Source organism: Protopterus annectens, chromosome 8.part0 (assembly GCF_019279795.1).
Source record: "Protopterus annectens isolate FY-2018-M chromosome 8.part0, PAN1.0, whole genome shotgun sequence".
NCBI classification, from domain to species: domain Eukaryota; kingdom Metazoa; phylum Chordata; order Ceratodontiformes; family Protopteridae; genus Protopterus; species Protopterus annectens.
The window spans coordinates 820,468,174-820,485,395 of record NC_056741.1 but is presented as its reverse complement, the minus strand read 5'-3'; the positions used below and the strand labels follow the sequence as shown (position 1 = coordinate 820,485,395).

The following is a 17,222-nucleotide window of genomic DNA, read 5'->3' as shown; positions in this document are numbered from 1 at the left end:
TAATCATTCTGACTCATTAGACTGTCTTTTTTTTGGTGAGGGGCTCCTGTATTATTTTTAGAAATCCCCTGCCATTTTTATTAAAAGCCTACATTTTGGTGAGGCTGTTTTTTTGTTTTTTTCTTTTTTGCTAAAACTGAATGATGGGTTAGAAAATCCCTTAGAAAATTTGGAAAAATAGGACTGAGAAATCTTAAGAGATTCCTTGTGTCAGCTTACCCCTTTAATCAAATTTTTTGAGAAACAATGGAGCAGAAGAACCAAAAACTAAATTTCAGTCCAAATCTCATTTTTCCCATCATCTTGGAGGTTCTGAAAAAGCATCCAGGCAAACCTCCTCAAAAAAGTACCAGTGGCTGTAGGCCTGGAAGAAGCATCAGCTGAGTCATACACAAATTGTAAACAATGAGTTATGTGCTGTCAAGTGGAAGAAACTCAATTACTTAAAGCAGATTTTTCATCACAAGAAGAAACTGCCGACAAAACATTCATCATACTTTCACAATTAGTCAGAATAAACTTTAACATATGAGCCTAACAATTCAAAATTCTGACAAAGTTGCAGAAACATACACTTTTTTCCCCATACTTATCAATAATTGTCTCATCCTTGTCAGAAAGATTAGGATTGGAATTAACCACGTTTAGCAGAAGTAGCTGCATCAGGTTTGGCATGAATGTATAAAAAGTTAAAAGATCGAGGAACTTTATTCATTCCACCTGCCTTTTTACAGGCAGCAGGCTGACTATCTGGAAAATTGCAGGCAGTAACACACACATCCTCCAAAGCTGATGTAACTGGAGGAATGGGTGCAGATTCTGGAAATTCTTTCTGTAACAACTCATAGTATTTTCTGAGGGACTGAGAAACCTCAGTGTTCTCCCACTGAAAACACTGGCACATCTGCAAAGTCTCGATAAACTCCCACAGGGAGAATCAAAAACTGAGATCTCATCTGAGTCTAAATCAGACAACTGAGGAGAAAACTCTGCATCTGACCCTTCATCTTCTTGTCCAGTTTCAGAATCGTAAATCTTTTCAGGAAAAGAAGTATCTCTCCTCCTTCTACCAGAAACCACTTTATAAGAAGGATCAGTAGCCTGAATTAAACCCTGAGCCAGACCCAGTAAACTACTTATCACTAAGGAAATTTGAAGAGGAATAGATACGTTTTGTTTTCTGTTTCATTTTGACAGGAAAAAGGTGGCCAACTGTGTTATTAATGGCAGTAGCAGCTTCCCCAGGGAAGTGCACAACATTCTGAAGTTCTTCGTGTTCTCTCTCCCTGATCCAGCAAGAGTGGCATAGCTAGATTACTGATGGGACCCCAACAGCCAGCAGTGGACATGGCTAAATCCCAGTTGATAGTGCTGTCGGTGCTGCAACAGAGGGATCCATGGTAAAAGATGAATAATCTGAAGGGCAAGCTATGGCCACAGCAGAGTCATCCACCTGTAGCTGAGGCAAACAGCCTTTTGTGATTGTAAGAAGGACCATCTATGGGACCAGTACTTTGTTCCATGTTCAAGCCAAAAATGGTGCTTCTTTCTCAGGAAAATAAGCAGCAAGAGCTGGAAAAAATGTAAAGTCTTTAAAAAATGACCTTTTCACAAAAAATAAAGTAAAAAGCAGTGTAAACCACTTTGCAGCCCCAATTACTTTAAACAACTTTTAAATTGACAAAAAAGTGTGCTCCCATTTAAAAGTATAGTTATGTGTCAAGACAGTCCATTAAACACAAACCCCCTAGGTTAAAAATAACTTTTCTAAACACAAACAATAAAAGAATTTTTAAATGAGGCAGGTTTTTCCCCAAAGGGAACTTATCTGTCCAGCAAAGAACAGCAATAAGCTGTCGATCCTAGAATGCCCATGGTGGAGTACTTTCTTCAACGTCAAGAAAGTTGAAGGCCTTGACACCTAAACCTGTCTTTCTAGCCAGCGTGGCTTGAGCTGACTGATATGGGTTGCTGCTCTGGAAGCTGGCTGGCTGTTATATCATTAGCAGGATATAACCCATATAGCTAAGACTACTGCAGCAGTGACCAATATGACGAACATCGCTGTTTTCAAAGGTAAAAACTTCATATTAGTCATGTGATCAGGTTCAAAACTGAAAAAAAATACATTGCAAGTTTCTCCAGTACAAAATTAAGATACCAGGAAGGAGACACATGTCGTTTAGATGGGTGGATTTGTAAAACTCTTGAAGAACAGTTTCATATGAAGCAATGCAGAAAGGGGGATCCATGGGTAGACAAGCAGAAATGGCTGAAAGGTGAATAAAGACAAAAGAGTAAAAAAGTCAAAGGATAATAACTCACACAAATACCATACAGAGTTGTCTGGGCCTAAAAATCTTTTCCACTTAGCCAGATATAATTATTCTAGTGGCAAGTTTCTTAGCCTCCTTTAATACCGACTGCACATCTTCAGAAAGTAGGTGCCTAAAAGGGATTAACATTCTATCACCCAGTCAGTGAGTTGAAGAAATTGAAGGTTGGGGTGTATCAAACAATCTCTGTCCTGTATAAATCCATTCTGCAAGGAAGTGTGTTTAATTGCCTTTGGCCTTTTTCAAAAGAAGGGAGAACCACTGTTGCCTGTGGGTAAAAGGGTGTCACTACAATTAGTCTGAGAGAGTCCTTCTGAATATTTGATAGAACCCTGGCTATCAGAGGAAATAGTGAAAAGGCAATTAGCAACATTTCTGGACATGGGAATGAGAAGGCATCCATCTTTCAAGCCTTTGTGCAAGGAATCCTGGAGCAGAATTTCATTAATTGCCTGTTGTCAATGGAGGCAAGCAGCTCCACAGACAAAGTTTAAGGCATCTGTGGTTGCAGGCTGAGTAGGGGCTAGAAGGGAAAATGGTAGATGTGAGTTGAGAGATAGCTGATCCACCCACCAGAGTATTTCTTTTTTTTACAAATCCCAGTACTGGAATGTGAAATGATGGGAAGGGGTTGAGTTACGTCCAAACTAATTGAAGGAACCATTTTCATATGAAGAGTGGCAAATAAATCATAAAAATTATAGATGCCCTGAGATATTCACTGGCAGATGTTAGAGACTGGTTGGAGAATAACAGAATTGTTTTTCTTCTCAAATTATATTTTGCTCTAGGGAATAAAATTTATCATGAGGGATGTATCCAGGAGGCATCCAAAAAATTATTTTTAAGAAGAAATGAGAGATTTCTCTGTAATCAATTGAAGCCCCAGACCAAGAAAAATGTTCTTTACCAAATCCAGAGATTCTTGACTTCTTGTAAAAAAATCTGCAAAAATATGGACATTATCTAAACATGGAAAACTGTGAATGCTCTGTAACCTGAAATGGGTTACTACAGGACCCTGGCATTTAGTAAACAACCTTACAGCTGTAGGCAAGCCAAAATCTAATGCAGAAAATTAAAAATGTAAACCAGACACAAAAAAAAAAACATAAAAAGCATTTGAAATCTTTGAGAACTGGATTGTGATAGTAAGCATCTTTTCAATTAAACCAAATAATAGGGATATATACCAGCTAAAACTAATAACCAAAAGAAAAGTGTGTATGCGATACCACTCCAACAGAAACAGCACAAAAGCAGGATATAAATCTTCAGTATTAAAAAGTTGTGTTTTCATTTCATACAATATAGAAACTTCATCAGAACCATTACAACAAGCAAACTTTAGTCATTTAAATATAACAGCCAACCAATCATGTTCTTACACATATTTAAAGCAGTATATAACACAAATAACAATATATTTCCTAAAAAAATATTTTATTCAGTTTTGTTTGAATATATCCATTACATTGTCTCATAAAAATATATACTAAAGTACTGAATTATGAATATTAATATTACTTAAAATATTGGTTAAATGTTAAATAAGGCATACATATAGAAAAAGGACCATAATAACTTCCCAGTATAATGCATTATAAATTATAACTTAGCTGCCCTATGTTTTAAAACAGAGGTATGGATACATTCTCAATCACTCCTGGGGCAATGACAGCATTCAATTTAAACTGCCAATAGAGCTCTTTGTATTCAAGCAGCATCTCCCAGTCTCCTCCCCTAGGAGGTAGGTTAACTTTGTGAATAATACAAAACCTAAACTTCACTTGGGGGGTGGCAGAATTAATTTTAAAGATATTCCACTTCTTTTCTATTATATTTTTAATTGTGCCAGAGGCTACATTTTGTTCAATCACACATGCCCTTTCATAAGTACCATCCAACTGTAGATATAAATTAGATGTTGTTGATTTAACAAAATCATTACTCCCTGGTAGGGGTTTGTATTGTATACCCCATTTTCCACTACCTCATGGGTAACATCATTGCTTTTTTGGGTGTACCCCCTTTAAAGAAACATCTTGTGGAGTTTTTGAATTTCATGAAAAGTTGCTTTATCTGCAATCTTCTGTGCTAACCATATATGTTGACCCTTAATAAAACTTTGTTTGCACTTAAAAGGGTGATGACTAGTAAAGTGTAAATAAGCATTACTTCAAATTGGATTTCTGTAAATACTATAATGAAACCCTTTGTGTACCTTAGTAGTACATGTATCAAAAAAATCTTCTCTTTATCAAATTGATATGCATAATCTACAAATGTGGCATAATTGCTAAATTTTGAAATAGAATCCTTCAATATTTCTTCAGATCCATTCCATTAAAATAAAAATATCATTCAAGAAATATAGTTATAGTCTAGAAAATGTGTAATGATCCAATCTGAAAATGTATTCTCTGGCTAGGCTTATAAATGCCCTAGGGCAGATAGCCTAGTATGAACCTATGAACCTATGAACCTATTCCATTTTCCAGTTAGGTTAACACTAGGTTGGCATTTAATGGGGCACAAGCTGTGCTCATTGCCACACCTCTATGCTGTTTAAAAATGTCTTCTTCATAATGAACAAAATTTTTGTCTAAAACAAGATCCACGAAGTCCATAATAAGATGAAGATTGCTTCCTTGTAGAAAAGGGCATTTTTACCAAACTTTCTTAAAAGAAACGCAGTCCTTTTGTTAGGGGAATACTACTAAAAAGATCTTTCACATCAGAAGTTAGTAAAATCAAATTTTCTTCCCAGAGGCCATTTTTTAACCTACAGAGGAGGTCCTATGAATCCCTTAAAAAGTGTGAAAACATTGAATATACAGTCTTGAACATGTGGACAACAAATACAGCCAAATAATTTGTTTTTGAACCCTTGTGCAATCAACTATTGGTGGGGGGTTAAACAAATCCTTGGGTATTTTTAGGATGCCAAATATTGTAGGAATTGTAGTTGAGATGTTCATAAGAAAATTAAACAAATCCATTGTCAATTAGCCCGGTAACAGATGGTATTCCAAATGATGACCTATTTTATTATAAACTACATTAACCTCATTTCTTGAACACAGTGTAAGTGGCATCATGGTGTAGGATCTTGAGTGTCTTACTAATATAACCAATGTTATCAAATAAAATCACCCCCCCCCCATCTTTATTGGTTTTCATAACCCTTATATATTTATCATGGCTTAAGGAGTGTAATAAACACCTCAATTCATGGATCATGTTAAACCCAAATTACAGATTGTTTTTATCTGCATATTTTTAAATCTCAGTTTTGCATGCTTTCTCAAAAGCCAGCACCAAAGGGTGCAAAGCTGGAGTGAAAATACTTACATCTTTGCTTTGGGATTGCTGTTTGTTGGTTATTTGAGTTAAATAATATGGCCAGATTCAAATTTTCTAGTATACAATTTTAACTCAATAATAGCATCTACAATATAATTTTTTCGTTGGGACAAATTTAAAACCTTTTTGGAAAAAACTAAAATGAGTGGGGGTAACATCCAAATGGTTATAATTAAGTATATTAAAACCTTTCTGTTTCAGTATAATTCCACCATCTTCTATAGTAATCAATGTTTTTTTTTTCATTCTTCTCCCTCATTTGCTGACAGGCCTCTGATGTCCCCAGTCTTCCTGAAAATCATAAGCCTGGTAGTGTTGAGGCTTCACATGTTGCCTCTTCTCTGCAAACCTCTGTGAATATCTGAAGGGGAGGAATTCTAAAGGGCCATCTAAGTTATCTGAAAAATAATTTCTTTCTATGTTAAATGTTTGTTTCTCACTCCTTTTTGTTTGTGTTTCTTTTATTATTTGTGTGTTGGTAAACATTGTCTTTGTTGTTGGTGGTCTTAATTACATAAGCTACATTATCCCTAAATTGTGCAAGGTCCCTATTAATATTTTTCATCTTCCTATCCCTAATATGTAAGCAATGCTTGTCCACTTTCTTAAATACATCAAAATACATATCTTCATAATTGTTAAATAAGTCTTCTTTAATTTTATTGTTTAAAGTGTCAATGTCATTTAAAGGTAATGACATTGAATCCTTACTCCATTAAATAATTAATTCCATAAGTTCTAAACCTTGTCTATTAAAAAATTCAAAGAAAATGCTCAAAAATATAATATTTTGATCCAAACCATTAGGAAACTTGTGAAAACATAAGGCCTGTGGGACAATGTTACACTTAATACATTCAAGAAAATAATTATTCTCCAATTGCAAAGATTTTAATTTAAAAAGCTTTTTTTCCAAAGTAAAATCATGTCAGCCAATCTATGGTAGCATCCTTCCAAATCTGTAGTCACTGCACCAATGATCGTATACTGAGAAAAAGAAAATGCATCTGATATCCAAACCAAAAGGTCAAAAATCACTTCTGGTGTTAAAATTTGAAAGAAAATTGTTCACAGTACCCTGATAGAGCTCCATTGAATGCATTACTTCTTCCAAGTGTCCTTGGCATCAGAAATCCATTGAGTTTGAATGTGTCAGTTCCACATTTTCTCTCTATACAGTCCTTCCAACCATTGTCTGGAAATGTGAGGGGGGGGGTCCTAGGATGGGAAACCTTATCTCGAGTCTCCACTCCAAAATTTGAAGTATAAACAAGTGGCACAGCACTCAAACTGTTGGTCATCTCTGATTCAGTATTACGTTCAGAAGCTATGATTTGAACCACCTAAATGGATGCACATCCCCTTGCCATTTCATTAGAAAAAATATATTAGGTTTTAATATTCTCAAAGCAGTAGAGTCACCCAATTTCATCTGAATCACGTTGACTTTGCTGTTGTCAGGACCGCATATAATTGAAGAATTAATTTGACTGTTCTGAATAGGGAAATATTGAGTAAGTAACTCAAACCAATTTTGTGAGCTCCCCTTTAATATTGATAACTTCCACTGCTAAATCCTCAATGGAAGGCATTTGCATATTGCTGAAAAGTGGTTGGCTATCACCAATGTCATCCATAATATCATTTCATACAACTGAAAATCAAATACCAAACAAACCAAATAATGGGAATACACACCAGCTAAAACTAATAACCAAAAGAAAAGTGTGTGTTTGACATCACTCCAAGAGAAATGGCACAAAACAAAAATATAAATCTTTAATATTAAAAAGTTAAGCACTTTCATTTCATACAATATAGAAACTTTATCAGAACCATTACAACAAGCAACTTTTGCTCATTTAAATATAACAGCCAACCAATCATGTTCTTAGACATATTTAAAGCAATATAATGCAAATAATGCATTTCTAAAAAAAAATTTTTTCAATTTCATTTGGATATATCCTTTATTGACCATTATACAATGACCCCCCCATTAACATTCCAAAACGTGCATGCTGATTGGTCAGCGTACACGTTGTAAATCAGAATTATAGTAATGGAAAAAGGTCTGGTCACCTGGACTTTTTCCATTAGTATAACTCTTTTTACAGCAAAGGAGAAAGCAAGATCTCCTTTGCTTTTTACACATTGTCTCACTATGTTAAATGAGTTTAACATAGCAAGACAGCTTTAAAAAAAGTAACAGAGATCTCCCTATCTTCGTTGCTTTTTTTAAAGGTGTCTCGCTATGTTAAATGGGTTTAACATAGCGAGACAGCTTTAGAAAAAGCAACAGAGATTCTCCGTTGCTTTTTTTAAAGCTGTCTGGCTATGTTAAACTCGTTTAACATAGCGATACACTTGTAAAAAGCAACGGAGATCTTGCTTTCTCCGTTGCTTTTTTTCAAAACTGTCTCGCTATGTTAAATGGGTTTAACATAGCAAGACATCTTTAAAAAAAGCAACGGAGATTCTCTGCTGCTTTTTTTAAAGCTGTCTCGCTATGTTAAAGGAGTTTAACATAGCGAGACAGTTTGTAAAAAGCAATGGAGTTCTTGCTTTCTCCGTTGCTTCCGTCCACAGCTCTGATGTACTGCGTAAGCATATGCATGCGCAGTACATCAGAACTGCCGCAGAATACCAGACAGCTGCGGAAGGGCAGCAAGGAGGCATTATACAATGCCATTATTTAAGCAAAGTAATTATTTTTTTTCTTAAATAATGTCATTGTATAATAGCAATAACCCACGCCTGGGTGTGGGTAATGCTGGATTTACCCACGGTTGTCTTTGTTTGGCCACTCGGGCTTCACCCTCATGAACAAACCACACCAACCATGGGTAAATCCAGCATTACCCACACCCAGGTGTGGATTATTACTATAATAACAATATATACTAAATTACTGAATTATTTTTTTACAAATCCCAGTACAGGAATTTGAAATGATGTGTGTATGTGGGTTGCTGGTGTTGGAGCATTTAGTAAACACCCTTAGAGCAGTAGGCAAGCCAAAAGGTAAAGCATTAAATTAAAAAATGTACACCAGGCACAGAAAAATGTAAAACGCATTTGAAATCTTTGAGAACTGGAATGTAACAGTAAGCATCTTTTCAATCCAAAGTTACTAGAAAACTGACAGTTAGAAGGAGAGGTAACCAATACTGTAGAAAGTAGTTTAAGAAGTTAAGATTAACCAGGACTTTTTATGGAGATTTAACATGAGTACTTTGCATAACTGAGACATATTTTTCTTATCCATGATAACTTGAACATGGGTGATGCTTCTTAGAGAAGCTATTAACGTGTTCTATAATCAGCCCTTCAATCTCATTTCTCATCTTCTTCTGATTTCCATTCTCCTATCCTTTGCTGATGTTCTTGCTCAGTCTGCCTGTAATGCCACATTGTCTGCATACAGCAACTTTGTTGATCTGTCCCCTCCATCTTTTTTTCTTCATAAAAACTGAAGAAGTGTAAGGTGTTACCCGATAGGTTACATATTTGCCCAGACTTGGACAAGGTCTAGCCGACTGTCAATCATTCAAAGCCCACAGGGAGCAGAAAACTTTGATGGCAAGAAATTCTGAAGATTTGGTACCCTCTCCACTGACCTTATACCACTATCCTCATGCTGTTCAGTGGCCACTGTGCATGGAAAATGCTATTAAGCTTTGGAAGCTGACCAGTTCTCATATCCTTAGCAGGATAGCAGGATATGACCCATAAAGCTTAGGCTATTGCAACAGTGATTTAATGATGAACATCAGGTAGACAATGACCGCTGAACATGGTGCAAGTTCACAACATGCAGACAGAACTACAAACCTAAATGGGCAACTAAAAACATCTTGGAAGACTCTACATATTTATTTTAAGGCATGACTGATGTTAAAGATTTACAGCATCAAAAAAGAAATACTGCTGGTGTTTATTTCTTCTCTGGAGACGAGACACAACAAACAATGATCAGTAGTACCAGGGACAAGAAAGCAAATGGAAAAAATATTTATAACTGCTTCAATAGTAATATCAGTTCAGTTAATTGTACCCAGCCAGCCACCCCATCACCTTGTGCTGCTTCTGTCTTTAAATGTTTTGTTTTGTTGTTGTAGTCTTGCATTTCTAACAGTTGTCAGCACTTATACATGAAGATTTGAATACACTCGATTCCAGATAGTTTCTGTGACCAAAGTCAAAATTATTAATTTTATAACCTGGAAAAAAATTTTACATTTACATTATGAAATCACTACTGCAACAAGACAAAATTATTTTCATTACTTGCTTTCAGCTCATAAAAACTAATCTGTTAAAATTTAAAGAGCAGAGATATAAAGACAATGAAAATTAGGAATATGTACTTAATTTGGTAAATTAACTTTATATTGTGTCGAGCAAGTGAAAAGTAATCAGACTAACACACACACACATGTACACACACACACATACACACACACACACACACACACACACACACACACACACACACACACACACACACACACACACACGTACAAGCACACAAGCAGAGCAGGCACATAATCTAGTTAGCAGATCTTTTCATAAACACATACAAATATGACTGTCAATCTATTCCTGTACTGCAATTTATTTGAACTGCGTTTTTGTATTCATGGCTTTGTATTAGTTCCAACATATCTGTTCTGTTATGCATCGATTGATATCCATTGTTTGTTGCATTTTGATATAAACAATGAGACTGTAACACAGGCTGAGCATGCAATTGGTAATTATGTGATTATTGCACTGCTCCATCAACCAAAATGTAAATGGATAAATAAAAATAAATAATTCTTTGTTAAGTTGATCTGAAAAGCTGTGGTACATACCCATCCAATTAGTGGGTTTTGAAAACTTTCTACAGTTATTAATGCTAAGATGGCATGCATTTTTCCACTGGCAACAAAGACAGTAGGCCACATGGTCAAGAGCAATTCAAATGAAACTATTTCAGCAGCCAAAAGCATAGTGACTAGAAGAAATCCCTGAACATGGTAGCCCTCTGAGGTGACAAGATCTCAGAGTTAATTATATAATTAGGAGGTATAGCGTTATGGGGACTATGCTCCAAAATATTTTTTCTCTTTTTTAGCCATCTTATGTCATATAACATTATCTTCTAACCAGATGACTCTCAGATAAGCAGCGTTGATCCTTGTCAGTGAACACACAAAGCTAATAAATGTCCTCCCCAGTTGTGATGATCACCTATAAAGCTATCTTCCCTTCAAAGCACAAATCTTCTTCCCAATGATCCTAATGGCATACTTGTGCGCTTTCATTTCATTGATCAAATTGACTAATAAGGACATCCTGTATTAAAAAGAAACATATAGTGAACTCATTTTATTTACTAGCATCACTATAAATAAAGAAAAAGTCTTACTTGGACATTGTGTTGTAACTTCACATTGATCTACATCTGTGCCACTTCCTTCACAGCTGCCATCACACGCAGGTAGCGGGTTATTACAGATACGCTTTCTTGTCTTGCTCCCCTTTCCACATGTTACTGAGCAAGCACTCCAACCAAGCCATACCGACCATCCCCCAGACACTGAAATAAGACATGAAAAATCAATTTCAACCTTAGCTTCAAAACCCCAGACACTGAAATAAGACATGAAAAATCAATTTCAACCTTAGCTTCAAAACCCCTGACACTGAAATAAGACATGAAAAATCAATTTCAACCTTAGCTTCAAAACCCCAGACACTGAAATAAGACATGAAAAATCAATTTCAACCTTAGCTTCAAAACCCCAGACACTGAAATAAGACATGAAAAATCAATTTCAACCTTAGCTTCAAAACCCCTGACACTGAAATAAGACATGAAAAATCAATTTCAACCTTAGCTTCAAAACCCCAGACACTGAAATAAGACATGAAAAATCCATTTTAACCTTAGCTTCTGTAAGCTAATGTAATAGAAATGGTGTCTATATTACACCATCAAAACACGTTAACATCATACACCACATCGTCAGCAATTATTCATCAAAATTCACTTCCTCAATTTGCTGAACACTTAAAGAGCAAATACTTGCCCCGCAACCTAACAGAACTAAATCTACCTAAAACAAACCCACTCATTCGGCTCCTCACATCCCCCCCCCCCCCAGCTAAATATACCAACTCTGAGATTGCACTACAGTGGAGAAAAGGGCAAAATTGTGTAGTTGGACAACTACATCTTTGCCCTTTAAGAATTCAGTGAATTGCAGAAGTGAATTTCGATGAATACTTGTCGACGATGTGGGGTTCGATGTTAACGTGTTTTGATGGCGTAAGACCCTAGAAACATTGGGTAGATGAAGATAATACTACTATAGGTAGCAAAGAAAAAGCTGATGACAAAACAGAAAGTCCTGCCTGACATGATAAGATAGATGGCCATAGATGGGAAAGATGGAAATACAGACAAATGAGAAAACAATAATGTGTGTCTGGGATAAGGAGATTACTAGAGGTGAAATTAAGGTGGGACTAAAAAGGGATGGGGCTACCCTGTTATAGAGAACATGAATATGCCATGATGCAAGACACAGAATGTGGCAGAATAATTGAGACAGAAGTAGAAAGACAAACCACAGAAGAGAAAGGATATATGTACATGGCAAGAAGGAGAGAGGTTGGTGGCAACAGCATAGCAGGTGGTTCAGGAAAATGCAGCAAATAGAGAGGCGGTGTATGGGAAGATATGTAGGAATGGGAAGTATTGGATGGAAAATAGCAGGTGTAGGGAAGATATGTAGGAATGGGAAGTATTGGATGGAAAATAGCAGGTGTAGGGAAGATATGTAGGAATGGGAAGTATTGGATGGAAAATAGCAGGTGGAGGGAAGATATGTAGGAATGGGAAGTATTGGATGGAAAATAGCAGGTGGAAGAATAACAATATAAAATTTATGAGGCAGACAACTGCAAACTAAGGCAAGGAAGATGCTGCCTTTTGATCCTGGTAGGGAGTGGCTTCAGTAGAAAGAAAAAAAAACTTTGGTCATGCCTCAAAATCAGATATTTAGTGAGAATATAATGAACCTGATAACAAACTGGGTTAAAAAAAAAAGGAAATGGGGGAGGGGTTACAAATCTGTGAATTTAGAAAAGTGGGAAAATTCCAGTGAGAAAGATGAAGCAATAATGGAATAGGAAGTGATGTTTTCTATTAGAATGAGTGAAAAGAGATGAAAAGATAGGGAAAGAGCTAAGAAGGTGAAGTAAATTATATGGAAGACATAAGGATTCTACATAAGTGCTTCCAGTCTCCACAGGCTATTAGATGGATGGGAGATGGGTGTGTGAAGGTGTAAAGATAAGGCAATGGGGTGGTTCCATATGCTGGAGAGCCAAGTAGAGACAGAAGTACAAAACAAGTAGTTCAGATCACATCACTGAGAGGCACAAAATCAGAACACAATGTATTGGAAAAAAAGGCATATTGATTCATGATTAATTGAATCAACAATAAAAAATATAAAATACTAGTGCTGCTGCAGGAAGCAAGCTCCCTCCCCACCTCACAACCGCACATGCACCCATATCCTCAGAGATTGCACAATATGCAGTCAAGGAAAAAACTTCACTACCCACACTGTTTTGTGTTCACTTCACACTATAAAGGACCTCCACCATCCCTAAATCGGGTCTATATTATAACATCGAAGTCTTAAAACTTAGAATGTTATAATATCGAACCATTTCGATCGAAAGACTATAACATCGAATACTCAGTATTTGAGATTAAAAGTGTTCATCAAATAACAAAAAAGGTACAACGTCCAGGTTTATCCTCCACAATAAAAAATGAAATAAAAGTCAAAAGGAGAAACACAGCTAATCGAGAAATTAAATTTTAATGTTCACAAAGCTTTCGAGCAAACTACCTTTCCTTAGAGTGTGTCACTGAGGAAAGACAGTTTGCTCAAAAGTTTTGAGAACATTAAAATTTCATTCATCGAGTGGCTGTGTTTCTCCTTTAGATTTTTAGATTAAAAGTGTTGAGAATCAGGGACGTTTTCATGTTTCTCTGCAACTGAAATAAACCATAGTAAGGAAAGTTATGAGAATGGGCAGGTTCAGGACTGTGAATGAGATGCACATTGTATTTAAACATTCAACAAATGCTGTTCAAACAAACAGAAGCTTAAATTACAAACTGTTCAAAACAAGAACCTTTAAATAATCAAGTTTCTTGTCTTTTTGTATACATTTTTTTACAAATGCAATAAATATACATTTCTAACACAATTAATAGACAATGGAAACAAATTTGAAGAGGCAGGAACTTTTATTACCTCTTCTCCAGACTCTATATAGGGCATAGAGAAGAATTGCTTTATATTCTGTTAGATAATAATGCCCTGAGCCAAAGAGGTTTGAGGGGAAAACAAAGGCTTTCAACAATCAGTAATTACATTTCTAGTCGCTGTCACCACAATCATTACACAAAGAGAGGATTGATATAATGGAACTGATTCAGAATGTTAAAGAACACTAACTCTAGGGAGAAATCGACTTGTTCCTATAATATGTCATCACATTTACCCACCTTCACAGAATTTTGCAGGACTGGCCACACCCTAAAATATACGCCCATTTTCCAATATGGGTATCTATGAATTTGCAGCATACAGTAAGTGTGCCTTACAGAATTTATAGATTTTCTGATGGGGCATTCAATAAGCACTATCAGCATTTCCAAGTAAGTATTTACCATTAAGGAGCCACTCAAATTTCATATATGATTTCCAGATCACACATCCATCCACAACCTCCTTTTCACATTTTAGTACATGGAGTCAGCATGTCAGATTATCAGTGACAGTCATCTAGAGCCAATGTTCACACCGCTGGCTGGCTACTTCCTGAATATTCTGATCATCAAACATTTAGTGTCATCATGGTTAATCGTTCTCAGCTCATGTTCAGGTACCTTTCTAAAGTAATATTACATCCATTCATTTTGGGTTGTATCTATCATGTTGAATGGTACCATCCAAAATGTTATAAATGCATGCCTTCAAAAGAGATTAAATGACAGGCAGTGGCAGCCGACTCTGAGTTTTCCCTTTGATATAATCTTGTAACTGGCTATTTTGGAACCCTGATGGAAGTCAGTGTTACATTTTTTCTACAACAGTGAATATTTGAAGGAATCCACCAAAGGTAATAAAATTGAATTCCTTTACCCCACCAAACATCCACTGGAAAAGAGATTAGCGCTAGTGTAGAATGTGAAAAAGTCATCAAGGGGAAAAGAAGAAACAGCAAAGTCTGCTTATCACACTTACCCCTTCAGCAGAACATTTCAGTACGCCCCTACAGAAAGTCAAATGGCACCCCATAACAACAAGGGTAGCACGGCCATTAGACTGTCTGGCATTCAAGCTATTATACTGCAGGTACTGCATCCCTCTTGTGCAAAACTCATATACATTAATTACCTCCTTTGCTCATCTCAGCTACAAATGGTACCATTCTATACTTATATTTCCAGTTGTAAAAGCTTGGGTAGAAAAGGCCTCCTACAAGTGAGCCCCAGCCTCATAGAACTCATAGCCACAACTTAGAACACACACACACACACACACACACACACACACACACACACACACACACACACACACCTTAATAAATGTAAAACAATTTTTGAAAAATCTGCATGGTGAATACAGATTTTCTCATTTGGGCAAAGGACAGCACAGTGATACACAGATGTCAATGCTTTGTCCAGGACTGCACAGTGTTTGTATAACTCAACAGCAGAAGGGTGCAAATTAATCCACAGTCACAAGTGAAACTGAAAATTGTAATGTGAAAACAAATATTTATGCTAATTTCCACACATACTACTTGAGACACTATGCAAACCTTTTATTCTATTTTTAATTCCTCCTCTAAATCAACATTTTTTTTATTTTGAGTCTGTTGCATTCCAGCTCAAACTTTACTCCTCTCTCTCTCTGCTGTCTATTCTACAAGATAAACCTGAAACCAACTCTCCTCCAGCTAGAATACAAGACCAAGTCCTAAAAGCTCTTTAAAAAGTTAAAAATACTGCATCAGTGGATCATGACAACATCCCTGGATCTGTCTTAAATTTCATGAAACATGATTTATCCAGACCCCTAATAACAGTGCTCAACCTCAGCCTCCATACAGCTTTTTTTACCAAGTAAAAGAACAGCTACAGTTATTCCACTGCATAAGGGAGGACTTTCTGCAGACCCAGGCAATTACAGACTCATAAGTCTGATCAGCCTCAAATGTAAAGTTATAGAAACACTTTTGATGGACCTAACCATATACGGAGCCTCCAAACTCTGGACCTGTCTTAGTGTGGATACATCAAGGACAGGCCATGCTAGCTCAGTCTGGTGCACTTCTTTAAAAGGTTGACCAAAGCAATGGATGAAGGTAAACAGTACACATCATATACCTTGACCTGGGCAAGGCTTTTGGCACAATCTTCAAATTGGGCATGGAAGAAAAGCTGAATAAACTGGAAATAAACTCCCTGTGTCACCCACTAGATTGTCAAATGGCTCACAGATAGGACACAGGAGATTGAAATAGGAAATGCTACCTCCACAATGAGACAGGCCACCAGTGGTGTCCCCTAGGGGTCAGTGCTGGAACCTCTCCTAACTGACATCTACTCTGAAATAAAAAACAAAACCAAAGGACTACGGCTGACTAAAATTGCAGATGAATGAAAGCTAGGAACGGTTACTGAATCCACAAATGACTTAGTCATCCTGCAGGAATGTTTGTCCCAAGCAAATAACTGGTGCCAGAATCATGGACTGAAACTACATGTTAAATAATGCAGTATTGTATCCTTTGGGAATTAGACTATCTCAGGGAAATACCACATTAACTTATGGGATGGGTAAGGCCAGTCTAATACCAAAAAGGATAGGTTAATTCAAGCACTAAAATGGAAATTGGATAAGTTTAAAATGATTCATAAAGGCAGCTAGCCTAGTACTTACCTATGAACCTATAGCTCCCTCCATTATAATAAGACATCCAAAATCTGAAATGGTAGAATACTGTTTGTGAAGCAGAAGGATTAAATCATCAGAAGATAGCACTAACTCACCCAGATGTTGTTCTACCTTTTGTGTAAATTAAAGAGGTTCCAACCACCTCCTTAAATCAATAGCAAGAAGTCATGCGAGCACTACAAACAGAACATAAGACAATCCTGATTTACTAATTAGGACACGGAAGTAGGTGCAGTGATAAAGGGTCCTAACTTTAATGCAGTCCCATATGATAAACAAGGAGTCTTTTTGATATTGCATTAAACTTTCCATGAACATCAAATAGATAGGGATAATTTTCAAAAGCTTTTTCTTCATCAAGAGAAAACACCACCCAAGGATGTAGATCTTTGCAGCCAGCCTCGGAGAGGCCTGTAAGCATATCACCACAGACAGTGCAACTATAGATGAAACCTACCTAATCCAAATGCACCAG

At 36.5% G+C, this 17,222-nt stretch overlaps 1 protein-coding gene across 2 annotated transcripts in view; it reads right to left on the bottom strand.

Annotated features, from left to right (window-relative positions):
- LOC122809074 (complement factor properdin) overlaps positions 1-17,222 on the bottom strand; it is a 460,550-nt gene that overhangs the window by 292,658 nt on the left and 150,670 nt on the right. For both annotated transcript variants that reach the window (XM_044080290.1, XM_044080291.1), the window contains exon 4: positions 11,119-11,289. In XM_044080290.1, the coding sequence (XP_043936225.1) occupies positions 11,119-11,289 (171 nt within the window). The remainder of the gene's footprint in view (positions 1-11,118; positions 11,290-17,222) is intronic.